The sequence below is a fragment of the Lepidochelys olivacea genome, assembly GCF_965140295.1.
Source record: "Lepidochelys olivacea isolate rLepOli2 genome assembly, chromosome: 3".
In the NCBI taxonomy this organism is placed as follows: domain Eukaryota; kingdom Metazoa; phylum Chordata; order Testudines; family Cheloniidae; genus Lepidochelys; species Lepidochelys olivacea.
In genome coordinates this window covers 44996324-45022698 of record NC_140413.1, presented here as the reverse complement: position 1 = coordinate 45022698, position 26375 = coordinate 44996324, and the positions used below count along the sequence as shown (strand labels likewise).

The 26375-nt window shown below is 45.8% G+C and overlaps 2 protein-coding genes across 2 annotated transcripts; both read right to left on the bottom strand.

The window, feature by feature from the left end:
* Nucleotides 1-14586: 14586 nt before the first annotated feature.
* LOC311517633 (uncharacterized protein) lies at nucleotides 14587-19138 on the bottom strand. Its single transcript, XM_084622642.1, has 2 exons — nucleotides 17693-19138; nucleotides 14587-16537 (listed from the first exon to the last, which is right to left on the bottom strand). The coding sequence occupies exons 1-2, from the start codon at nucleotides 19105-19107 to the stop codon at nucleotides 15022-15024; spliced, it is 2931 nt and encodes a 976-aa protein (XP_084478768.1). The 5' UTR covers nucleotides 19108-19138; the 3' UTR covers nucleotides 14587-15021.
* Nucleotides 19139-20867: 1729 nt separating this feature from the next.
* On the bottom strand, nucleotides 20868-25429 carry LOC311517732 (uncharacterized protein). The gene is made up of 2 exons (XM_084622828.1): nucleotides 23984-25429; nucleotides 20868-22828 (listed from the first exon to the last, which is right to left on the bottom strand). The coding sequence occupies exons 1-2, from the start codon at nucleotides 25396-25398 to the stop codon at nucleotides 21313-21315; spliced, it is 2931 nt and encodes a 976-aa protein (XP_084478954.1). The 5' UTR covers nucleotides 25399-25429; the 3' UTR covers nucleotides 20868-21312.
* Nucleotides 25430-26375: the final 946 nt, after the last annotated feature.

Sequence of the window (26375 nt, the reverse complement as noted above, 5' to 3'; positions counted from 1 at the left end):
AGATTAAGAAAACATTAAGAATGTAAATTCTGAGAGCATAGTGTGTATATCTCTATTGAACCTTGCCTTTCAAAATGGTTACAGATAGCACAGTCTTGGAAATTTGAAGATGCAGTATACAGAAAACAAGGGAGTCGTAACAGATTCTAAAGAGAAATGCCGCAGAATGATTGTTCGTATATTTGGAATTGCTTTCTCTGAGGAATCTAATTTCGCCCAATAACCCAGATTAATAGATACACCTGTTTTTGTTGTTTTTATGTTCGAGAAAATAAGTTTAATTTTAAACAGTCCTACAGTAACTATATACAAAAAATGAATATAAAAGGAGCCTTAGTTTGATTTTGTTTATTTTTCTTTTACTGAAATTCTAAAATTATTGGAAAAACAATTATTTTAATCAGTTAGTCCTAGGTATCATCTCTTTATCATATTAGCTCATTCATCTTTGGACAAACTCACTATGTGCTTCCTGATATATTCCTAAAGATCTATGTTTAGGTCTGAAAGGCTCAGGTGTAAACTTATAATACCACAAAAATGTTTGTTTTATAGTGATATAAAACACTTATCTGTATCAACGAATCTATGTGTCTCCAGAGTTCTGTTACTTAATACAGAAGCAAAAGTCTTCAACTCTTTATACTTAATTAAAGCTACACTTTCTGTGATTTCCTCAGAAGATCTAAGGAATGAATCAATACTTTGGCCTTTTTCATAATTATGGGCCATATCGTGCAAGCAATTTGTAAGCAGAATTCCCCATTGATTTCTAATAGTAAGACTAAATTTGGGAGCAGTCTGCATTGGGGTAGGAGGATCTGTAGAATGATTAGCAGGTAACAGAAGGGTGGAAAAGAAAAGGCCTGATTCTGATCTTATTTAATGTGATGTAAATTCATAGTAATTCAACTAAATACTATGGCCTTTCATCAGTATAAAATTGGTGTAAAATCTGAATCAGGGCCTTTATTTTATATCCTTTAATATGTTGGTATTACTGCTATTCACCCTGTGACTTCTAAAATACAATTGTTCTGCACAGCCCCTGAATTCAGACCAAATCAATGCAAGCTCTACTGTATTGCTTTCTCTGTTTCTCACACATACATCCACATTTTGACTAATTTATACCCAATGTGTAACGTGCACCTCTGAATTTAGACCCTTCTTTCTAACTGTCCCCAGTAGTTGGTTCAATGGAAGGTTACCTGTTTTTAAATTTTTGGTGTATATTTTTGTGTGTGAATCAGATATGTATGAAGGATTTGTAGGACCGTATTGTAGTGCATGACTGGTTAGGTTTTGTGCAGGCTTCCTCAGACAGCTCCTCAAGCTGCACCTCAACTTTGTCTCCCTCCTCAGGCCAATCATGCTGAATCATGGACAACTAAAAGAAGAAATCACTGTATCCATTTTCAGTTGGCTTCTAAAGCAGAAGTTGAATTGTGATCTCTGGATTTCAGAAGCTCATTTATCTGTGCCTATTATCCATAATGTTGCCATCTAACTTATCTGAACTGATAAGGGATGTACTATTATCTGGTTGTTAAATCAGGGGACAAGGAGCTAGGATTCTTCTCTTTTGGGACAGCGCCTAAACACTACTGAAGTCAGTGGAAACAGGATTTAGCCATTTGTTGTCAGCTGTGACACTAACCTGCTGTCGTATTAATTTAGATGGAACAAATGGGGCCAAAGGTGTTACTATAACTCAGCGAGTCATTGTCTAACATGAAACAGTATTAATCAAGGTCCATGGCTTGGTATCCAGGGACTTCAGCATGCCTAGCACCCAGGGCAAACACATCATTAAAAATCCTTTCAATTTTCTATTAAAGATAAAAGAAAAAAGAAAAACATTTAAAACATTTAAAATGTAAACTATTAAGTAAGTCTTTCATTTTAACAGCATCCCTTGTTCATAGAATCATAGAATCTCAGGGTTGGAAGGGACCTCAGGAGGTCATCTAGTCCAACCCCCTGCTCAAAGCAGGACCAATCCCCAACTAAATCATCCCAGCCAGGGCTTTGTCAAGCCTGACTTTAAAAACCTCAAAGGAAGGAGATTCCACCACCTCCCTAGGTAACGCATTCCAGTGCTTCACCACCCTCCTAGTGAAAAAGTTTTTCCTAATATCCAACCTAAACCTCCCCCCACTGCAACTTGGGAGACCATTACTCCTCGTTCTGCCATCTGATACCACTGAGAACAGTCTAGATCCATCCTCTTTGGAACCCCCTTTCAGACAGTTGAAAGCAGCTATCAAATCCCCCCTCATTCTTCTCTTCCGCAGACTAAACAATCCCAGTTTCCTCAGCCTCTCCTCATAAGTCATGTGTTCCAGTCCCCTAATCATTTTTGTTGCCCTCCGCTGGACTCTTTCCAATTTTTCCACATCCTTCTTGTAGTGTGGGGCCCAAAATGGGACACAGTACTCCAGATGAGGCCTCACCAATGTCAAATAGAGGGGAACAATCACGTCCCTCGATCTGCTGGCAATGCCCCTACTTATACATCCCAAAATGCCATTGGCCTTTTTGGCAACAACAGCACACCGTTGACTCATATCCAGCTTCTCATCCACTGTAACCCCTAGGTCCTTTTCTGCAGAACTGCTGCCAAGCCATTCGGTCCCTAGTCTGTAGCGGTGCATGGGATTCTTCCGTCCTAAGTGCAGGACTCTGTACTTGTCCTTGTTGAACCTCATCAGATTTCTTTTGGCCCAATCCTCTAATTTGTCTAGGGCCCTCTATATCCTATCCCTACCCTCCAGCGTATCTACCTCTCCTCCCAGTTTAGTGTCATCTGCAAACTTGCTGAGGGTGCAATCCACACCATCCTCCAGATCATTTTATGAAGATATTGAACAAAACCGGCCCCAGGACCAACCCTTGGGGCACTCCACTTGATACCAGCTGCCAACTAGACATGGAGCCATTGATCACTACCTGTTGAGCCCGACAATCTAGCCAGCTTTCTATCCACCTTATAGTCCATTCATCCAGCCCATACTTCTTTAACTTGCTGGCAAGAATACTGTGGGAGACGGTGTCAAAAGCTTTGCTAAAGTCAAGGAACAACACGTCCACTGCTTTCCCCTCATCCACAGAGCCAGTTATCTCATCATAGAGGGCAATTAGATTAGTCAGGCATGACTTGCCCTTGGTAAATCCGTGCTGACTGTTCCTGATCACTTTCCTCTCCTCTAAGTGGTTCAGAATTGTTCTCTTTCCCTTTATCTGTAGACAGGTTTTTTTTAGAAGAAACCCCCCTCACCTTGCTCCACCCTGCGTTGTTGCCAGTCTCTTAGATGGCATCAAAGTCAGCAATAGCTGTCATTTTGGCAAAAAGAGAAGTTAGTTGAGATGGGCTGGAGATTTCATGGCTACAGTTGTTGTTAAAGTCTAAACTTAGAAGGAAAAGCCCCCTTGCTTGACAGTCTCGTAGATGACATCAAATATGGTAATACTGCTGTGCTAGGGATTCAGCTGGAGCAGGTGTGTGTGGCTGTGTCACCTGGGTCCCTCTCTCTCTGGCCAGTTTTTGTCAGGACGATGAAGCCCTGGGGTCCCAGGGAACAGTGGAGGTGGCAGCTATGATGGTGAAGCTTGCTCCAATAGCCTCTGTCTGTCCTTCTCTTTGTTCTTTCATACTTTCCCCACAAAATCTTTCTTTTAAGGGTCCCCAAAAAGGGAGAAATGGGAGAATAGCCCATCCCCTTTTTATTTTGTTGAGCAATTAGGCCTCATATCCAACCTACCAATTTTGTCTCATTAACTTCTGGCTCTATAGTTCCTGTTTTTAAAAAGCATAATTTTAACACAGTCCTTGAATCATATCAACTTGGCCTTTTTACTTAGATTAATTCAAGTAGTCTGTCTCCCTTTTGTGCATTTTCTCATCAACATTTGTTGCTGTAGGTTATTATAACATCTTATGAACTTTTACATACTTTTTACAGTTGAGCTCACAATTCAGGTAAATTTGTAGGCCCAGTTGTCACAACATGTCTGACCTTGATCAAATCAGTTAGGACCACTTTTTATGAAGGTCATGTAGGTGAGTTGCATATGCTAAGCAGCAGATGCTGGTATGCAAGTTATGGCTGCATGGACACAAAAGCATGGGTGCACACAAGTCCCTAATTTGTGTTTGGAAACCACATTTTTTGTGCACACTTTTGTTTGTGGACTTTTAAAATGTAGACCTTAAGTTCACTGTACCTCAGCATAGCTATCTGCAAAATGAATATAGTAATTATCTATCTCAAATATATGCAGTGAGGGTTATTTGCATTTGTAAGGAGCTTTAATTTCCTCAAATGAAATGTTCAAAGATTTATTACTTGAATAGATGAACAAAGTCTAGGAGGAGGGTTAGAAAATGAAAATCTTGGAATGGAAAGGACTGTGAACAACTAAAGGTGTTGTCAAAACAAGGTTCTTTATTTTGTCTCTTCAGATTTTCTAATCAAAGGGGTCTTGTGGGACTCTGAACACAGAAGTCACAGACTAAATCTGGAACAGCAAAAAACCTGCTCCTCTCCCCCACCCCAAAAGGCACTAGTGGTGCTTCAGAAATTTTTCTTTTCTTTTTTATTTATTAACAAAGTGGAATGGAAAATAGTGTGGAAAGCAAGAGCAGTAAAATGCTGATGGTATGGTCTCCTGAGCAAAACACTGACATGATAGGCAAAGGCACAGTCCCTGGCACTAAAAGATAGAAACCTCTCTTGAGTCCCAGAGCATTGTAAAATGTACCATGACATGCCTGGCTTTGTAGCAGTTTACCACTTAAGTAGTGTGTCATTTATTCACAGGTGCAACAGACTCAGCTACTTCATATATTACTGTACATGAAAGATATTTGCAAGCAACAAAAAATGAACTAATATTTTTTTCTTGGCTCCATTGTTTACTAATTAGCATTCCCAGAGCTATTTCCCTAGTTCTACTAATATTCTCCAACACTCCCAGTTGTGCTCTCCATCTGTATTTTTAAAGGAGCAGTCAAACTTTTTTTTTTTAGCTTCTGTCCAACCTGTTCCTATGACAGTTAAAAGCTTTTTAGTAACTTTCAGGGTAGCTATTTGAGACTAGACTAGAGCTAATCAGCACAGATCAATATGGTGACTAAGGATCACAAAGTAGGGAGTGGAGGGCTTGCAATGTAGACTTTGGGCAATATTATGTGGGTACTGGTGGTGGATATATGGATGTTGTTTTAGCATTGCTAAGAGCAGATGTAAAGAGCTAAATGGAGGGAGATATTTGCAGAGCACAACAAGAAGTTTTACTGGTCCTACAAAACCCAGTATGCTACATATTCTTTAGTGCCACCTACTGGCACTGTAATTGTTAATCAATGAGAAAAGGAGTACTTGTGGCACCTTAGCGACTAACCAATTTATTTGAGCATAAGTTTCGTGATGAAGTGAGCTGTAGCTCACGAAAGCTTATGCTCAAATAAATTGGTTAGTCTCTAAGATGCCACAGGTCCTCCTTTTCTTTTTGCGAATACAGACTAACATGACTGTTACTCTGAAACCTGTTAATCAATTATTTACATATTTAGATACAGATCATTCTTGTAACTGGCATTGCTGATGTGGAGGTTTAAGTTGGGGATGGTCTGGGAAGCGTTAGATGAGTCATAGATCATTTGTGAGAGGGTTGGCAGCTCAGTGGAGCAGAATTGTGCCACTTGTTGCAGAGGGGGATGAAGGAGCTGGCAGGGAGGACAAGGATGAGGGAGGTTAGTTTGTCACTGAAAAATGTTTTGGTAAGGAAGGCATTGACACTTGTAGCTGAAAGATGACCTCCATAGCTTGTTGCTGAACCCCTATAGCGAAACCTAATATCTCCCAACCCTAAAAATAGAACTTGGTGCCTAGATACACTGTGACTCCTCTTTGAATTTCTGTCACTTGCAAAGGCCCTGGAGGTCTGTTCAGGTCAGGGTGGGCCTTAAATTCATAATGGGAAAGGCTGTGCAATGGCCAGAGACAAAAAAAAAAAAGGGGGGGGGGAGGGGGAACGCCACATCAACCAGAATCACTGCTGATTGCTCCGTCTTACTCACACATCATTAGTTGTTCTTCTCTTGCCTAGAATATAGTCTAATTTGGGAGCAAAAGGCAATTCTGTTTCCTCAAATTCACTGTACTTGATTATTACTATTACCCTAGATTACATGTTTTCTCTCCCTCTGCAGCTGGAATCTTAATTGCCTGCTCTGTTTCTGCAACAGCTGCTAGAAGTTTTGCTCCTCCCCAAGCTGCTCTGTTGCTTCCATGTAACACCAGATGCAATTAGACTTTGTTAACCCTGAATACTTTTTTTTGGTCTCATCCCAATTCATTTAGCTACTTAAGAAGTGGAAGTAAAAGTGCTTTAAAAGTACTGGTGGCTTTTTCAAATTGACAGCCACTGGCATACTGGCATGTTTGTGTATAGATGGTGCCTAAATGTGCCAGCATCACTATTAGGCATGCCAGAGCTCACTAGATTTCTGCAGATAAGCAAGTTACCTTGGATGTGTGTTTTGTGATGTAGGAAAAGTTGGATCCAATAGGTGAGGCGGTTAACCTATTGATATTTCATCACCAGCAGGTGTAAGTAGTCTTTCAGAGGCACCAGCTGCACACTTCCTTAGTCTGAGTCTTATTCACCCTCCCTCCCCCCTGCCCCCAGTTGAATAGTTTTCCCTCTTGGAAAACAAGCAACATCTCCTTTCCAAGCATCTCCTCTTCAGATTAAAATTCTGGGCTATATTCCAGGGATTCATAGTGTGATTTGGATCCTGGCCAGCATACACTTCGTGCTGCACATTTTCTTATCTGAAGAGGCAGCAAGCAAAACTTGATGCAAAAACAAGACCCTCCCACCTGACCCCCTTTCACTTGATTTTTCATAGCTGTAGTGTTCCCTGTCTCTCTGAAGCTGGTTGGAAAGTCTGACAAAAGACTGTAAATGAGCCAATCAGCTCTGTCAGCAAATGGGAATATTTAATATAGGGAGCAAGAGATTTTATTGGCTTCCAAAGGACTGGATTAGTTTGCTTACTAATAAACTAGTGCTGACAGTTTGCTTCATAAAGAAAATACATCTGGCTGGCCTTTTGTGTTTCATAGATTCATAGATATTTAGGTCAGAAGGGACCATTATGATCATCTAGTCTGACCTCCTGCACAACGCAGGCCACAGAATTTCACCCACCACTCCTACAAAAAAAACCTCACACCTATATCTGTGCTACTGAGGTCCTCAAATCATAGTTTAAAGACTTCAAGGAGCAGAGAATCCTCCAGTAAGTGACCCTTGCCCCATGCTACAGAGGAAGGTGAAAAACCTCCAGGGCCTCTTCCAATCTGCCCTGGAGGAAAATTCCTTCCCGACCCCAAATATGGCGATCAGCTAAACCCTGAGCATATGGGCAAGATTCATCAGCCAGATACTACAGAAAATTCTTTCCTGGGTAACTCGGATCTCACCCCATCTAATACCCCATCACAGGCCATTGGGCCTATTTACCACGAATATTTAATTACCAAAACCATGTTATCCCATCATACCATCTCCTCCATAAACTTATCGAGTTTAATCTTAAAGCCAGATAGATCTTTTGCCCCGACTGCTTCCCTTGGAAGGTGTCAAGGTTCCTCCCCCACTCTGAACTCTAGGGTACAGATGTGGGGACCTGCATGAAAAACCTCCTAAGCTTATCTTTACCAGCTTAGGTCAAAACTTCCCCAAGGTACAAAATATTACCCCCGTTATCCTTGGAATGGCCGCTACCACCACCAAACTAATACTGGTTACTGGGGAAGAGCTGTTTGGACGCGTCCTTCCCCCCAAAATACTTCCCAAAACCTTGCACCCCACTTCCTGGACAAGGTTTGGTAAAAAGCCTCACCAATTTGTCTAGGTGACTACAGACCCAGACCCTTGGATCTTAAGAACAATGATCAATCCTCCCAACACTTGCACCCCCCCTTTCCTGGGAAATGTTGGATAAAAAGCCTCACCAATTTGCATAGGTGACCACAACCCCAAACCCTTGGATCTGAGAACAATGAAAAAGCATTCAGTGTTTTACAAGAAGACTTTTAATAAAAAATAGAAGTAAATAGAAATAAAGAAATCCCCCCTGTAAAATCAGGATGGTATATATCTTACAGGGTAATTAGATTCAAAAACATAGAGAACCCCTCTAGGCAAAACCTTAAGTTACAAAAAAGATACACAGACAGAAATAGTTATTCTATTCAGCACAATTCTTTTCTCAGCCATTTAAAGAAATCATAATCTAACACATACCTAGCTAGATTACTTACTAAAAGTTCTAAGACTCCATTCCTGTTCTGTCCCCGGCCAAGACGACTACAGACAGACACACAAACCCTTTGTTTCTCTCCCTCCTCCCAGCTTTTGAAAGTATCTTGTCTCCTCATTGGTCATTTTGGTCAGGTGCCAGCGAGGTTACCTTTAGCTTCTTAACCCTTTACAGGTGAGAGGAGCTTTCCCCTGGCCAGGAGGGATTTCAAAGGGGTTTACCCTTCCCTTTATATTTATGACACGCCCCCCAAATCTCAGCTAGGGTGAAACACTGGCTGGGATTTCTTCCTGGAGCTCTAGGAAAACAGAGTTAATAAGACACATGCATCTCTAAATATACTACCAAGTACATAAAGACTAACAATATTTTCCACATCTCAAGGACGATTTTAACCAGTTGATTCTGGGAAACTTTCACGGGAGAGTGCATCAGCCACTTTGTTAGAAGCTCCTGAGATGTGTTGGATGTCGAAATCAAAATCTTGGAGAGCTAAACTCCACCGAAGAAGTTTTCTGTTAGTTTCTTTGACGGTGTGAAGCCACTTTAGTGCAGCATGGTCGGTTTGCAGGTGGAAACACCGTCCCCAAACATATGGGCGTAGCTTTTCCAGAGCGTAGACAATGGCATAACATTCTTTTTCAGTGACTGACCAGTTGCTTTCCCTCTCAGACAGTTTTTTGCTGAGAAACACTACAGGGTGGAATTCTTGATCAGGTCCTTTCTGCATTAAAACTGCTCCCACACCACGCTCGGATGCATCTGTGGTTACTAGGAACGGTTTGTCAAAGTCTGGGGCCCTTAGTACAGGGTCAGACATGAGTGTCGCTTTAAGCTTGTTAAAGGCCTTCTGACACTTTCCGGTCCACTGAACAGCATTTGGCTGTTTCTTTTTGGTTAGGTCTGTCAGTGGGGCAGCGATTTGGCTGTAGTGCGGTACAAATCGTCTGTAATAACCGGCCAAGCCTAAGAAGGATTGAACCTGTTTCTTTGACTTTGGGACAGGCCACTTTTGGATAGCATCCACTTTGGCCTGTAGGGGGCTGATAGTTCCTTGACCCACCTGGTGTCCAAGGTAAGTCACTCTGTTTAGGCCTATTTGACACTTCTTAGCCTTAACAGTTAGTCCTGCCTCCCTTATGCGCTCAAGGACTTTTTGTAGATGTTCCAGGTGGTCTGCCCAGGAATCCGAAAATATGGCCACATCGTCAAGGTAGGCGACTGCATATTCTCCTAATCCCGCTAGGAGACCATCTACAAGTCTTTGGAAAGTGGCGGGTGCATTTCGCAGCCCGAAAGGGAGTACATTAAATTCATACAGCCCGAGATGTGTGATGAAGGCTGACCTTTCCTTGGCAGATTCATCTAGCGGTACCTGCCAGTACCCCTTGGTTAAGTCCAAGGTAGAGATGAACTGGGCCCTTCCCAGTTTCTCTAATAGTTCATCTGTGCGTGGCATGGGATAGTTGTCTGGGCGAGTTACAGCATTTAGCTTACGGTAGTCCACGCAAAAACGTATTTCCCCATCTGGTTTGGGAACTAGAACCACTGGAGATGCCCATGCACTTTCAGAGGGGCGGATTACACCCATCTGTAACATATCCTGGATCTCCCGTTCTATAGCAGTTTTAGCTTGAGGAGACACCCGGTAAGGTTGGACCCTAATTGGGTGAGCATTACCTGTGTCAATGGAGTGGTATGCCCGTTCAGTCAGTCCTGGGGTGGCTGAGAACGTTGGCGCGTAGCTAGTGCACAGCTCCTGGATCTGCTGTCGCTGCATACGCCCAAGGGTCATGGAGAGGTTCACCTCTTCCACACCACCAGCACCTTTCCCTTCGTAGTAGACACCTTCAGGCCACTCAGCGTCGTCTCCTCCCTGGGCTGTAAACTGACAAACCTTTAATTCTCTGGAATAAAAGGGCTTTAGAGAATTAATATGATACACCTTAGGCTTTCGGTTGGAGGTGGGGAATGCTATGAGATAATTAACAGCTCCCAGGCGCTCCTGGACCACGAATGGCCCTTCCCACGATGCTTCCATTTTATGGGCCTGGAGCGCCTTTAAGACCATGACCTGGTCTCCTACTTTGAAGGAACGCTCTCTGGCATGTTTATCATACCAGGCTTTTTGCTCTTTTTGAGCATCCTGTAAGTTTTCTCTAGCAAGGGCTAAAGAGGTTCGGAGGGTGTTTTGTAGGTTGGTTACAAAGTCCAGAATGTTAGTTCCTGGAGAAGGTGTAAATCCCTCCCATTGCTGCTTCACCAACTGCAATGGCCCCTTAACCTCACGGCCATATACAAGTTCAAATGGGGAAAACCCTAAACTGGGATGTGGTACAGCTCTGTAGGCAAAGAGCAACTGCTGCAATACTAGGTCCCAATCATTGGAGTGCTCATTTACGAATTTACGTATCATGGCCCCCAAAGTTCCATTAAACTTCTCCACCATGCCATTTGTTTGATGATGGTAAGGAGTGGCAACCAAGTGATTTACCCCATGAGCTTCCCAAAGGTTTTTCATAGTTCCTGCCAGGAAATTAGTCCCTGCATCTGTGAGGATGTCGGAGGGCCAACCTACCCTGGCAAAAATGTCTGCTAGTGCCTGGCACACACTTTTAGCCCTGGTGTTGCTTAGAGCTACTGCTTCCGGCCATCGGGTGGCAAAATCCATGAAAGTCAGTATGTACTGCTTTCCTCTGGGTGTCTTTTTCGGAAAAGGACCCAGAATATCCACAGCTACTCGCTGAAATGGAACTTCAATGATGGGGAGTGGCTGGAGAGGAGCTTTGACCTGGTCTTGGGGTTTTCCCACTCTTTGGCACACCTCACAAGACTGGACATAGGTAGAAACATCCTTGCCCATTCCCTCCCAGTGGAATGACCCCCCCAAACGGTCTTTGGTCCTGTTCACCCCAGCATGGCCACTAGGGTGATCATGGGCTAAGCTCAAGAGCTTGGCCCGGTATTTAGTTGGAACTACCAACTGTCTCTGAGGATGCCAGTCTTCCTGGTGTCCCCCAGAAAGAGTTTCCTTGTATAAAAGTCCTCTTTCTACAACAAACCTGGATCGATTAGAAGAGCTGAGAGGCGGTGGGTTGCTCCGTGCCGCCGTCCAAGCTCTCTGGAGGCTTTCATCTGCTTCCTGTTCGGTCTGGAACTGTTCCCTTGATGCTGGAGACATCAGTTCCTCATGGGATTGTGGACCTAGGCTTGGTCCCTCTGGAAGCGATATAGGGGATGGAGCTGTTTCTGTTGACTGTGAACCGCTCTCCGCTGGTGCACTATGTTGGGATTCAGGCTCCGGCTGAGCCTCTTGTGTAGGGTTATCGGCTGCTGCCAGTTCAGGTTCGGTGGGGCCCTCTGGTGTTGAGGTTGCAAGTACTGGATTCAGTGCTGACACGGGGTCTGGTGTTGGTTGTTTGGCTGGTTCCGGTTCTGGGACTGGTTCCGTCTGGGTCTCTGGGACTGGATCCACTACTGCTGTTGCAGACATTGGCCTGGGGTCCAGGTCCATCACCTCTGACTGGGTCCTGATAGAAGTTTCCGGAACAGAGCTAGGCCTCACGGCTTGTTTAGCCTGGTTGCGGGTGACCATTCCCACCCTCTTGGCCTGCTTCACATGATTGGCCAAGTCTTCCCCCAACAGCATGGGGATGGGATAATCATCATAGACTGCAAAAGTCCACATTCCTGACCAGCCCTTGTACTGGACAGGCAACTTGGCTGTAGGCAAATTGAAAGAGTTGGACTTGAAGGGTTGAATCGTCACTTGGATCTCTGGGTTGATTAAATTGGGGTCCACTAAGGAAGCATGGATAGCTGACACTTGTGCTCCGGTGTCCCTCCACGCGGTGACCTTCTTCCCACCCACACTCACAGTTTCCCTCCGCTCCAAGGGTATCTGGGAGGTATCTGGGCCTGTGGACCTCTGGTGTGATTCCGGTGCAATGAACTGTAATCTGTTGGGGTTCTTGGGGCAGTTGGCCTTTACATGCCCCAGCTCGTTACACTTAAAACATCGTCCAGCTGACGGGTCACTGGGGCGAGGAGGGTTGCTGGAGAACGGGGTGGTGGGACGATAAGGGGTCTGGAGGGTTCTTTGGGAGGTAGGTGGGGCTTTGGGCGGTCCCCGGTAATAGGGTGTGGTCTGGGGTGGTCCCTTCTGGTCTCCGCTCCAACTGCGACCAGTTTTCTTCTTCTCTGCCACCTCCACCCATCTGGCTCCAATCTCTCCTGCCTCAATTACAGTTTTGGGTTTCCCATCTAGGATGTATCTTTCTATTTCCTCAGGAACACCCTCTAAGAATTGTTCCATTTGCATTAGGAAGGGCAAATTTACTGGAGATTCAGCACTTGCTCCTGATATCCAGGCATCCCAATGTTTTACAATGTGGTAGGCATGTCGGGTAAATGACATGTCTGGTTTCCACCTTAGGGCTCTGAACCTCCGACGAGACTGCTCGGGTGTTATCCCCATTCTGACTCTCGCCTTGGATTTAAACAGTTCATACTTGTTCATGTGTTCTTTAGGCACTTCAGCTGCCACCTCAGCTAAGGGTCCACTGAGCTGCGGCCTCAGCTCTACCATGTATTGGTCAGTAGAGATGTTGTACCCAAGGCAGGCCCTTTCGAAGTTTTCTAAGAAGGCCTCAGTATCATCACCTGCCTTGTAGGTGGGGAACTTTCTGGGATGGGAAGTGGTACCTGGAGAAGGATTGCTAGGGTTTGTTGGTATATTCTGCTGGGCCTTTATCCTCTCCATCTCCTCCACATGCTTCCTCTCTTTTTCCCTCTCCTCCTCCACATGCTTCCTTGCCTCCATTTCCCTCTTGTGGGCAGCCTCTTGGTGTTGTTCTGCCTCCCTTTCTTGTTCCTTCTTCAGCTGCATGAGTTCTATCTGTCTTTCATGTTCCCTTTGTTTTTCCTCAGCCTGAAATTTGGCTAATTCCAGCTGTAGTCGAGCTGAGGATTTGGCCATTCTAACCTCTCTGTTTTTAACTAACTTTACACCCGAGGTTTAGAAATAAACAAACAAAACTTGGCTGTAAAATTTTGCTCTGCTGGAATAGAATACCTATTCTCTGATAGTGATTGTCAGCCTACAGAAAAAGACAATTCCCTTGTCTCTGCTCTGGGCCCAAATTAAAGCAAAAAACCTCCAACTACTTGGAAACCTGCTTACCCAGCCCAAAGAAGAAAAAAAATTTCTTTTCAAACCTGTGCTCCTTGTAAAACAAAAAAAAAATCAAAATCCTAAAAAAAAACCCTTCCACTTTTGTCTCCAGGCAAATGGGTAGAGCACACACCCCCTATTTACTTTTAGGAAGAAAAGAAAAGAAAAAAAAAAAAACCTCTGGGTTGGAAGACTGTGAATTTCCCTGCAGGAGTTAAGTACCCTGCCTCCAGGCAAAGAAAACCTGCAATTCACAAGATAATCCCCTTTTGTCTCTGCTTGGCCACAAAGCAGAGAGAAACCAAGCTGCTTTCAGTTTCAAAGCTGCCTTCTGGACTTCCTAAAAATTCCTTTTTAAAATCTGTATTTCTAGTTCAAAAAATCTCAACTGGATCTCAAAATGATTTCAGGTTAATCCCACCACTGTGCCACCATGTCAAGGTTCCTCCCCCACTCTGAACTCTAGGGTACAGATGTGGGGACCTGCATGAAAAACCTCCTAAGCTTATCTTTACCAGCTTAGGTCAAAACTTCCCCAAGGTACAAAATATTACCCCCGTTATCCTTGGAATGGCCGCTACCACCACCAAACTAATACTGGTTACTGGGGAAGAGCTGTTTGGACGCGTCCTTCCCCCCAAAATACTTCCCAAAACCTTGCACCCCACTTCCTGGACAAGGTTTGGTAAAAAGCCTCACCAATTTGTCTAGGTGACTACAGACCCAGACCCTTGGATCTTAAGAACAATGATCAATCCTCCCAACACTTGCACCCCCCCTTTCCTGGGAAATGTTGGATAAAAAGCCTCACCAATTTGCATAGGTGACCACAACCCCAAACCCTTGGATCTGAGAACAATGAAAAAGCATTCAGTGTTTTACAAGAAGACTTTTAATAAAAAATAGAAGTAAATAGAAATAAAGAAATCCCCCCTGTAAAATCAGGATGGTATATATCTTACAGGGTAATTAGATTCAAAAACATAGAGAACCCCTCTAGGCAAAACCTTAAGTTACAAAAAAGATACACAGACAGAAATAGTTATTCTATTCAGCACAATTCTTTTCTCAGCCATTTAAAGAAATCATAATCTAACACATACCTAGCTAGATTACTTACTAAAAGTTCTAAGACTCCATTCCTGTTCTGTCCCCGGCCAAGACGACTACAGACAGACACACAAACCCTTTGTTTCTCTCCCTCCTCCCAGCTTTTGAAAGTATCTTGTCTCCTCATTGGTCATTTTGGTCAGGTGCCAGCGAGGTTACCTTTAGCTTCTTAACCCTTTACAGGTGAGAGGAGCTTTCCCCTGGCCAGGAGGGATTTCAAAGGGGTTTACCCTTCCCTTTATATTTATGACACGCCCCCCAAATCTCAGCTAGGGTGAAACACTGGCTGGGATTTCTTCCTGGAGCTCTAGGAAAACAGAGTTAATAAGACACATGCATCTCTAAATATACTACCAAGTACATAAAGACTAACAATATTTTCCACATCTCAAGGACGATTTTAACCAGTTGATTCTGGGAAACTTTCACGGGAGAGTGCATCAGCCACTTTGTTAGAAGCTCCTGAGATGTGTTGGATGTCGAAATCAAAATCTTGGAGAGCTAAACTCCACCGAAGAAGTTTTCTGTTAGTTTCTTTGACGGTGTGAAGCCACTTTAGTGCAGCATGGTCGGTTTGCAGGTGGAAACGCCGTCCCCAAACATATGGGCGTAGCTTTTCCAGAGCGTAGACAATGGCATAACATTCTTTTTCAGTGACTGACCAGTTGCTTTCCCTCTCAGACAGTTTTTTGCTGAGAAACACTACAGGGTGGAATTCTTGATCAGGTCCTTTCTGCATTAAAACTGCTCCCACACCACGCTCGGATGCATCTGTGGTTACTAGGAACGGTTTGTCAAAGTCTGGGGCCCTTAGTACAGGGTCAGACATGAGTGTCGCTTTAAGCTTGTTAAAGGCCTTCTGACACTTTCCGGTCCACTGAACAGCATTTGGCTGTTTCTTTTTGGTTAGGTCTGTCAGTGGGGCAGCGATTTGGCTGTAGTGCGGTACAAATCGTCTGTAATAACCGGCCAAGCCTAAGAAGGATTGAACCTGTTTCTTTGACTTTGGGACAGGCCACTTTTGGATAGCATCCACTTTGGCCTGTAGGGGGCTGATAGTTCCTTGACCCACCTGGTGTCCAAGGTAAGTCACTCTGTTTAGGCCTATTTGACACTTCTTAGCCTTAACAGTTAGTCCTGCCTCCCTTATGCGCTCAAGGACTTTTTGTAGATGTTCCAGGTGGTCTGCCCAGGAATCCGAAAATATGGCCACATCGTCAAGGTAGGCGACTGCATATTCTCCTAATCCCGCTAGGAGACCATCTACAAGTCTTTGGAAAGTGGCGGGTGCATTTCGCAGCCCGAAAGGGAGTACATTAAATTCATACAGCCCGAGATGTGTGATGAAGGCTGACCTTTCCTTGGCAGATTCATCTAGCGGTACCTGCCAGTACCCCTTGGTTAAGTCCAAGGTAGAGATGAACTGGGCCCTTCCCAGTTTCTCTAATAGTTCATCTGTGCGTGGCATGGGATAGTTGTCTGGGCGAGTTACAGCATTTAGCTTACGGTAGTCCACGCAAAAACGTATTTCCCCATCTGGTTTGGGAACTAGAACCACTGGAGATGCCCATGCACTTTCAGAGGGGCGGATTACACCCATCTGTAACATATCCTGGATCTCCCGTTCTATAGCAGTTTTAGCTTGAGGAGACACCCGGTAAGGTTGGACCCTAATTGGGTGAGCATTACCTGTGTCAATGGAGTGGTATGCCCGTTCAGTCAGTCCTGGGGTGGCTGAGAACGTTGGCGCGTAGCTAGTGCACAGCTCCTGGATCTGCTGTCGCTGCATACGCCCAAGGGTCATGGAGAGGTTCACCTCTTCCACACCACCAGCACCTTTCCCTTCGTAGTAGACACCTTCAGGCCACTCAGCGTCGTCTCCTCCCTGGGCTGTAAACTGACAAACCTTTAATTCTCTGGAATAAAAGGGCTTTAGAGAATTAATATGATACACCTTAGGCTTTCGGTTGGAGGTGGGGAATGCTATGAGATAATTAACAGCTCCCAGGCGCTCCTGGACCACGAATGGCCCTTCCCACGATGCTTCCATTTTATGGGCCTGGAGCGCCTTTAAGACCATGACCTGGTCTCCTACTTTGAAGGAACGCTCTCTGGCATGTTTATCATACCAGGCTTTTTGCTCTTTTTGAGCATCCTGTAAGTTTTCTCTAGCAAGGGCTAAAGAGGTTCGGAGGGTGTTTTGTAGGTTGGTTACAAAGTCCAGAATGTTAGTTCCTGGAGAAGGTGTAAATCCCTCCCATTGCTGCTTCACCAACTGCAATGGCCCCTTAACCTCACGGCCATATACAAGTTCAAATGGGGAAAACCCTAAACTGGGATGTGGTACAGCTCTGTAGGCAAAGAGCAACTGCTGCAATACTAGGTCCCAATCATTGGAGTGCTCATTTACGAATTTACGTATCATGGCCCCCAAAGTTCCATTAAACTTCTCCACCATGCCATTTGTTTGATGATGGTAAGGAGTGGCAACCAAGTGATTTACCCCATGAGCTTCCCAAAGGTTTTTCATAGTTCCTGCCAGGAAATTAGTCCCTGCATCTGTGAGGATGTCGGAGGGCCAACCTACCCTGGCAAAAATGTCTGCTAGTGCCTGGCACACACTTTTAGCCCTGGTGTTGCTTAGAGCTACTGCTTCCGGCCATCGGGTGGCAAAATCCATGAAAGTCAGTATGTACTGCTTTCCTCTGGGTGTCTTTTTCGGAAAAGGACCCAGAATATCCACAGCTACTCGCTGAAATGGAACTTCAATGATGGGGAGTGGCTGGAGAGGAGCTTTGACCTGGTCTTGGGGTTTTCCCACTCTTTGGCACACCTCACAAGACTGGACATAGGTAGAAACATCCTTGCCCATTCCCTCCCAGTGGAATGACCCCCCCAAACGGTCTTTGGTCCTGTTCACCCCAGCATGGCCACTAGGGTGATCATGGGCTAAGCTCAAGAGCTTGGCCCGGTATTTAGTTGGAACTACCAACTGTCTCTGAGGATGCCAGTCTTCCTGGTGTCCCCCAGAAAGAGTTTCCTTGTATAAAAGTCCTCTTTCTACAACAAACCTGGATCGATTAGAAGAGCTGAGAGGCGGTGGGTTGCTCCGTGCCGCCGTCCAAGCTCTCTGGAGGCTTTCATCTGCTTCCTGTTCGGTCTGGAACTGTTCCCTTGATGCTGGAGACATCAGTTCCTCATGGGATTGTGGACCTAGGCTTGGTCCCTCTGGAAGCGATATAGGGGATGGAGCTGTTTCTGTTGACTGTGAACCGCTCTCCGCTGGTGCACTATGTTGGGATTCAGGCTCCGGCTGAGCCTCTTGTGTAGGGTTATCGGCTGCTGCCAGTTCAGGTTCGGTGGGGCCCTCTGGTGTTGAGGTTGCAAGTACTGGATTCAGTGCTGACACGGGGTCTGGTGTTGGTTGTTTGGCTGGTTCCGGTTCTGGGACTGGTTCCGTCTGGGTCTCTGGGACTGGATCCACTACTGCTGTTGCAGACATTGGCCTGGGGTCCAGGTCCATCACCTCTGACTGGGTCCTGATAGAAGTTTCCGGAACAGAGCTAGGCCTCACGGCTTGTTTAGCCTGGTTGCGGGTGACCATTCCCACCCTCTTGGCCTGCTTCACATGATTGGCCAAGTCTTCCCCCAACAGCATGGGGATGGGATAATCATCATAGACTGCAAAAGTCCACATTCCTGACCAGCCCTTGTACTGGACAGGCAACTTGGCTGTAGGCAAATTGAAAGAGTTGGACTTGAAGGGTTGAATCGTCACTTGGATCTCTGGGTTGATTAAATTGGGGTCCACTAAGGAAGCATGGATAGCTGACACTTGTGCTCCGGTGTCCCTCCACGCGGTGACCTTCTTCCCACCCACACTCACAGTTTCCCTCCGCTCCAAGGGTATCTGGGAGGTATCTGGGCCTGTGGACCTCTGGTGTGATTCCGGTGCAATGAACTGTAATCTGTTGGGGTTCTTGGGGCAGTTGGCCTTTACATGCCCCAGCTCGTTACACTTAAAACATCGTCCAGCTGACGGGTCACTGGGGCGAGGAGGGTTGCTGGAGAACGGGGTGGTGGGACGATAAGGGGTCTGGAGGGTTCTTTGGGAGGTAGGTGGGGCTTTGGGCGGTCCCCGGTAATAGGGTGTGGTCTGGGGTGGTCCCTTCTGGTCTCCGCTCCAACTGCGACCAGTTTTCTTCTTCTCTGCCACCTCCACCCATCTGGCTCCAATCTCTCCTGCCTCAATTACAGTTTTGGGTTTCCCATCTAGGATGTATCTTTCTATTTCCTCAGGAACACCCTCTAAGAATTGTTCCATTTGCATTAGGAAGGGCAAATTTACTGGAGATTCAGCACTTGCTCCTGATATCCAGGCATCCCAATGTTTTACAATGTGGTAGGCATGTCGGGTAAATGACATGTCTGGTTTCCACCTTAGGGCTCTGAACCTCCGACGAGACTGCTCGGGTGTTATCCCCATTCTGACTCTCGCCTTGGATTTAAACAGTTCATACTTGTTCATGTGTTCTTTAGGCACTTCAGCTGCCACCTCAGCTAAGGGTCCACTGAGCTGCGGCCTCAGCTCTACCATGTATTGGTCAGTAGAGATGTTGTACCCAAGGCAGGCCCTTTCGAAGTTTTCTAAGAAGGCCTCAGTATCATCACCTGCCTTGTAGGTGGGGAACTTTCTGGGATGGGAAGTGGTACCTGGAGAAGGATTGCTAGGGTTTGTTGGTATATTCTGCTGGGCCTTTATCCTCTCCATCTCCTCCACATGCTTCCTCTCTTTTTCCCTCTCCTCCTCCACATGCTTCCTTGCCTCCATTTCCCTCTTGTGGGCAGCCTCTTGGTGTTGTTCTGCCTCCCTTTCTTGTTCCTTCTTCAGCTGCATGAGTTCTATCTGTCTTTCATGTTCCCTTTGTTTTTCCTCAGCCTGAAATTTGGCTAATTCCAGCTGTAGTCGAGCTGAGGATTTGGCCATTCTAACCTCTCTGTTTTTAACTAACTTTACACCCGAGGTTTAGAAATAAACAAACAAAACTTGGCTGTAAAATTTTGCTCTGCTGGAATAGAATACCTATTCTCTGATAGTGATTGTCAGCCTACAGAAAAAGACAATTCCCTTGTCTCTGCTCTGGGCCCAAATTAAAGCAAAAAACCTCCAACTACTTGGAAACCTGCTTACCCAGCCCAAAGAAGAAAAAAAATTTCTTTTCAAACCTGTGCTCCTTGTAAAACAAAAAAAAAATCAAAATCCTAAAAAAAACCCTTCCACTTTTGTCTCCAGGCAAATGGGTAGAGCACACACCCCCTATTTACTTTTAGGAAGAAAAGAAAAGAAAAAAAAAAAAACCTCTGGGTTGGAAGACTGTGAATTTCCCTGCAGGAGTTAAGTACCCTGCCTCCAGGCAAAGAAAACCTGCAATTCACAAGATAATCCCCTTTTGTCTCTGCTTGGCCACAAAGCAGAGAGAAACCAAGCTGCTTTCAGTTTCAAAGCTGCCTTCTGGACTTCCTAAAAATTCCTTTTTAAAATCTGTATTTCTAGTTCAAAAAATCTCAACTGGATCTCAAAATGATTTCAGGTTAATCCCACCACTGTGCCACCATGTCAAGGTTCCTCCCCCACTCTGAACTCTAGGGTACAGATGTGGGGACCTGCATGAAAAACCTCCTAAGCTTATCTTTACCAGCTTAGGTCAAAACTTCCCCAAGGTACAAAATATTACCCCCGTTATCCTTGGAATGGCCGCTACCACCACCAAACTAATACTGGTTACTGGGGAAGAGCTGTTTGGACGCGTCCTTCCCCCCAAAATACTTCCCAAAACCTTGCACCCCACTTCCTGGACAAGGTTTGGTAAAAAGCCTCACCAATTTGTCTAGGTGACTACAGACCCAGACCCTTGGATCTTAAGAACAATGATCAATCCTCCCAACACTTGCACCCCCCCTTTCCTGGGAAATGTTGGATAAAAAGCCTCACCAATTTGCATAGGTGACCACAACCCCAAACCCTTGGATCTGAGAACAATGAAAAAGCATTCAGTGTTTTACAAGAAGACTTTTAATAAAAAATAGAAGTAAATAGAAATAAAGAAATCCCCCCTGTAAAATCAGGATGGTATATATCTTACAGGGTAATTAGATTCAAAAACATAGAGAACCCCTCTAGGCAAAACCTTAAGTTACAAAAAAGATACACAGACAGAAATAGTTATTCTATTCAGCACAATTCTTTTCTCAGCCATTTAAAGAAATCATAATCTAACACATACCTAGCTAGATTACTTACTAAAAGTTCTAAGACTCCATTCCTGTTCTGTCCCCGGCCAAGACGACTACAGACAGACACACAAACCCTTTGTTTCTCTCACTCCTCCCAGCTTTTGAAAGTATCTTGTCTCCTCATTGGTCATTTTGGTCAGGTGCCAGCGAGGTTACCTTTAGCTTCTTAACCCTTTACAGGTGAGAGGAGCTTTCCCCTGGCCAGGAGGGATTTCAAAGGGGTTTACCCTTCCCTTTATATTTATGACACGCCCCCCAAATCTCAGCTAGGGTGAAACACTGGCTGGGATTTCTTCCTGGAGCTCTAGGAAAACAGAGTTAATAAGACACATGCATCTCTAAATATACTACCAAGTACATAAAGACTAACAATATTTTCCACATCTCAAGGACGATTTTAACCAGTTGATTCTGGGAAACTTTCACGGGAGAGTGCATCAGCCACTTTGTTAGAAGCTCCTGAGATGTGTTGGATGTCGAAATCAAAATCTTGGAGAGCTAAACTCCACCGAAGAAGTTTTCTGTTAGTTTCTTTGACGGTGTGAAGCCACTTTAGTGCAGCATGGTCGGTTTGCAGGTGGAAACGCCGTCCCCAAACATATGGGCGTAGCTTTTCCAGAGCGTAGACAATGGCATAACATTCTTTTTCAGTGACTGACCAGTTGCTTTCCCTCTCAGACAGTTTTTTGCTGAGAAACACTACAGGGTGGAATTCTTGATCAGGTCCTTTCTGCATTAAAACTGCTCCCACACCACGCTCGGATGCATCTGTGGTTACTAGGAACGGTTTGTCAAAGTCTGGGGCCCTTAGTACAGGGTCAGACATGAGTGTCGCTTTAAGCTTGTTAAAGGCCTTCTGACACTTTCCGGTCCACTGAACAGCATTTGGCTGTTTCTTTTTGGTTAGGTCTGTCAGTGGGGCAGCGATTTGGCTGTAGTGCGGTACAAATCGTCTGTAATAACCGGCCAAGCCTAAGAAGGATTGAACCTGTTTCTTTGACTTTGGGACAGGCCACTTTTGGATAGCATCCACTTTGGCCTGTAGGGGGCTGATAGTTCCTTGACCCACCTGGTGTCCAAGGTAAGTCACTCTGTTTAGGCCTATTTGACACTTCTTAGCCTTAACAGTTAGTCCTGCCTCCCTTATGCGCTCAAGGACTTTTTGTAGATGTTCCAGGTGGTCTGCCCAGGAATCCGAAAATATGGCCACATCGTCAAGGTAGGCGACTGCATATTCTCCTAATCCCGCTAGGAGACCATCTACAAGTCTTTGGAAAGTGGCGGGTGCATTTCGCAGCCCGAAAGGGAGTACATTAAATTCATACAGCCCGAGATGTGTGATGAAGGCTGACCTTTCCTTGGCAGATTCATCTAGCGGTACCTGCCAGTACCCCTTGGTTAAGTCCAAGGTAGAGATGAACTGGGCCCTTCCCAGTTTCTCTAATAGTTCATCTGTGCGTGGCATGGGATAGTTGTCTGGGCGAGTTACAGCATTTAGCTTACGGTAGTCCACGCAAAAACGTATTTCCCCATCTGGTTTGGGAACTAGAACCACTGGAGATGCCCATGCACTTTCAGAGGGGCGGATTACACCCATCTGTAACATATCCTGGATCTCCCGTTCTATAGCAGTTTTAGCTTGAGGAGACACCCGGTAAGGTTGGACCCTAATTGGGTGAGCATTACCTGTGTCAATGGAGTGGTATGCCCGTTCAGTCAGTCCTGGGGTGGCTGAGAACGTTGGCGCGTAGCTAGTGCACAGCTCCTGGATCTGCTGTCGCTGCATACGCCCAAGGGTCATGGAGAGGTTCACCTCTTCCACACCACCAGCACCTTTCCCTTCGTAGTAGACACCTTCAGGCCACTCAGCGTCGTCTCCTCCCTGGGCTGTAAACTGACAAACCTTTAATTCTCTGGAATAAAAGGGCTTTAGAGAATTAATATGATACACCTTAGGCTTTCGGTTGGAGGTGGGGAATGCTATGAGATAATTAACAGCTCCCAGGCGCTCCTGGACCACGAATGGCCCTTCCCACGATGCTTCCATTTTATGGGCCTGGAGCGCCTTTAAGACCATGACCTGGTCTCCTACTTTGAAGGAACGCTCTCTGGCATGTTTATCATACCAGGCTTTTTGCTCTTTTTGAGCATCCTGTAAGTTTTCTCTAGCAAGGGCTAAAGAGGTTCGGAGGGTGTTTTGTAGGTTGGTTACAAAGTCCAGAATGTTAGTTCCTGGAGAAGGTGTAAATCCCTCCCATTGCTGCTTCACCAACTGCAATGGCCCCTTAACCTCACGGCCATATACAAGTTCAAATGGGGAAAACCCTAAACTGGGATGTGGTACAGCTCTGTAGGCAAAGAGCAACTGCTGCAATACTAGGTCCCAATCATTGGAGTGCTCATTTACGAATTTACGTATCATGGCCCCCAAAGTTCCATTAAACTTCTCCACCATGCCATTTGTTTGATGATGGTAAGGAGTGGCAACCAAGTGATTTACCCCATGAGCTTCCCAAAGGTTTTTCATAGTTCCTGCCAGGAAATTAGTCCCTGCATCTGTGAGGATGTCGGAGGGCCAACCTACCCTGGCAAAAATGTCTGCTAGTGCCTGGCACACACTTTTAGCCCTGGTGTTGCTTAGAGCTACTGCTTCCGGCCATCGGGTGGCAAAATCCATGAAAGTCAGTATGTACTGCTTTCCTCTGGGTGTCTTTTTCGGAAAAGGACCCAGAATATCCACAGCTACTCGCTGAAATGGAACTTCAATGATGGGGAGTGGCTGGAGAGGAGCTTTGACCTGGTCTTGGGGTTTTCCCACTCTTTGGCACACCTCACAAGACTGGACATAGGTAGAAACATCCTTGCCCATTCCCTCCCAGTGGAATGACCCCCCCAAACGGTCTTTGGTCCTGTTCACCCCAGCATGGCCACTAGGGTGATCATGGGCTAAGCTCAAGAGCTTGGCCCGGTATTTAGTTGGAACTACCAACTGTCTCTGAGGATGCCAGTCTTCCTGGTGTCCCCCAGAAAGAGTTTCCTTGTATAAAAGTCCTCTTTCTACAACAAACCTGGATCGATTAGAAGAGCTGAGAGGCGGTGGGTTGCTCCGTGCCGCCGTCCAAGCTCTCTGGAGGCTTTCATCTGCTTCCTGTTCGGTCTGGAACTGTTCCCTTGATGCTGGAGACATCAGTTCCTCATGGGATTGTGGACCTAGGCTTGGTCCCTCTGGAAGCGATATAGGGGATGGAGCTGTTTCTGTTGACTGTGAACCGCTCTCCGCTGGTGCACTATGTTGGGATTCAGGCTCCGGCTGAGCCTCTTGTGTAGGGTTATCGGCTGCTGCCAGTTCAGGTTCGGTGGGGCCCTCTGGTGTTGAGGTTGCAAGTACTGGATTCAGTGCTGACACGGGGTCTGGTGTTGGTTGTTTGGCTGGTTCCGGTTCTGGGACTGGTTCCGTCTGGGTCTCTGGGACTGGATCCACTACTGCTGTTGCAGACATTGGCCTGGGGTCCAGGTCCATCACCTCTGACTGGGTCCTGATAGAAGTTTCCGGAACAGAGCTAGGCCTCACGGCTTGTTTAGCCTGGTTGCGGGTGACCATTCCCACCCTCTTGGCCTGCTTCACATGATTGGCCAAGTCTTCCCCCAACAGCATGGGGATGGGATAATCATCATAGACTGCAAAAGTCCACATTCCTGACCAGCCCTTGTACTGGACAGGCAACTTGGCTGTAGGCAAATTGAAAGAGTTGGACTTGAAGGGTTGAATCGTCACTTGGATCTCTGGGTTGATTAAATTGGGGTCCACTAAGGAAGCATGGATAGCTGACACTTGTGCTCCGGTGTCCCTCCACGCGGTGACCTTCTTCCCACCCACACTCACAGTTTCCCTCCGCTCCAAGGGTATCTGGGAGGTATCTGGGCCTGTGGACCTCTGGTGTGATTCCGGTGCAATGAACTGTAATCTGTTGGGGTTCTTGGGGCAGTTGGCCTTTACATGCCCCAGCTCGTTACACTTAAAACATCGTCCAGCTGACGGGTCACTGGGGCGAGGAGGGTTGCTGGAGAACGGGGTGGTGGGACGATAAGGGGTCTGGAGGGTTCTTTGGGAGGTAGGTGGGGCTTTGGGCGGTCCCCGGTAATAGGGTGTGGTCTGGGGTGGTCCCTTCTGGTCTCCGCTCCAACTGCGACCAGTTTTCTTCTTCTCTGCCACCTCCACCCATCTGGCTCCAATCTCTCCTGCCTCAATTACAGTTTTGGGTTTCCCATCTAGGATGTATCTTTCTATTTCCTCAGGAACACCCTCTAAGAATTGTTCCATTTGCATTAGGAAGGGCAAATTTACTGGAGATTCAGCACTTGCTCCTGATATCCAGGCATCCCAATGTTTTACAATGTGGTAGGCATGTCGGGTAAATGACATGTCTGGTTTCCACCTTAGGGCTCTGAACCTCCGACGAGACTGCTCGGGTGTTATCCCCATTCTGACTCTCGCCTTGGATTTAAACAGTTCATACTTGTTCATGTGTTCTTTAGGCACTTCAGCTGCCACCTCAGCTAAGGGTCCACTGAGCTGCGGCCTCAGCTCTACCATGTATTGGTCAGTAGAGATGTTGTACCCAAGGCAGGCCCTTTCGAAGTTTTCTAAGAAGGCCTCAGTATCATCACCTGCCTTGTAGGTGGGGAACTTTCTGGGATGGGAAGTGGTACCTGGAGAAGGATTGCTAGGGTTTGTTGGTATATTCTGCTGGGCCTTTATCCTCTCCATCTCCTCCACATGCTTCCTCTCTTTTTCCCTCTCCTCCTCCACATGCTTCCTTGCCTCCATTTCCCTCTTGTGGGCAGCCTCTTGGTGTTGTTCTGCCTCCCTTTCTTGTTCCTTCTTCAGCTGCATGAGTTCTATCTGTCTTTCATGTTCCCTTTGTTTTTCCTCAGCCTGAAATTTGGCTAATTCCAGCTGTAGTCGAGCTGAGGATTTGGCCATTCTAACCTCTCTGTTTTTAACTAACTTTACACCCGAGGTTTAGAAATAAACAAACAAAACTTGGCTGTAAAATTTTGCTCTGCTGGAATAGAATACCTATTCTCTGATAGTGATTGTCAGCCTACAGAAAAAGACAATTCCCTTGTCTCTGCTCTGGGCCCAAATTAAAGCAAAAAACCTCCAACTACTTGGAAACCTGCTTACCCAGCCCAAAGAAGAAAAAAAATTTCTTTTCAAACCTGTGCTCCTTGTAAAACAAAAAAAAAATCAAAATCCTAAAAAAAACCCTTCCACTTTTGTCTCCAGGCAAATGGGTAGAGCACACACCCCCTATTTACTTTTAGGAAGAAAAGAAAAGAAAAAAAAAAAAACCTCTGGGTTGGAAGACTGTGAATTTCCCTGCAGGAGTTAAGTACCCTGCCTCCAGGCAAAGAAAACCTGCAATTCACAAGATAATCCCCTTTTGTCTCTGCTTG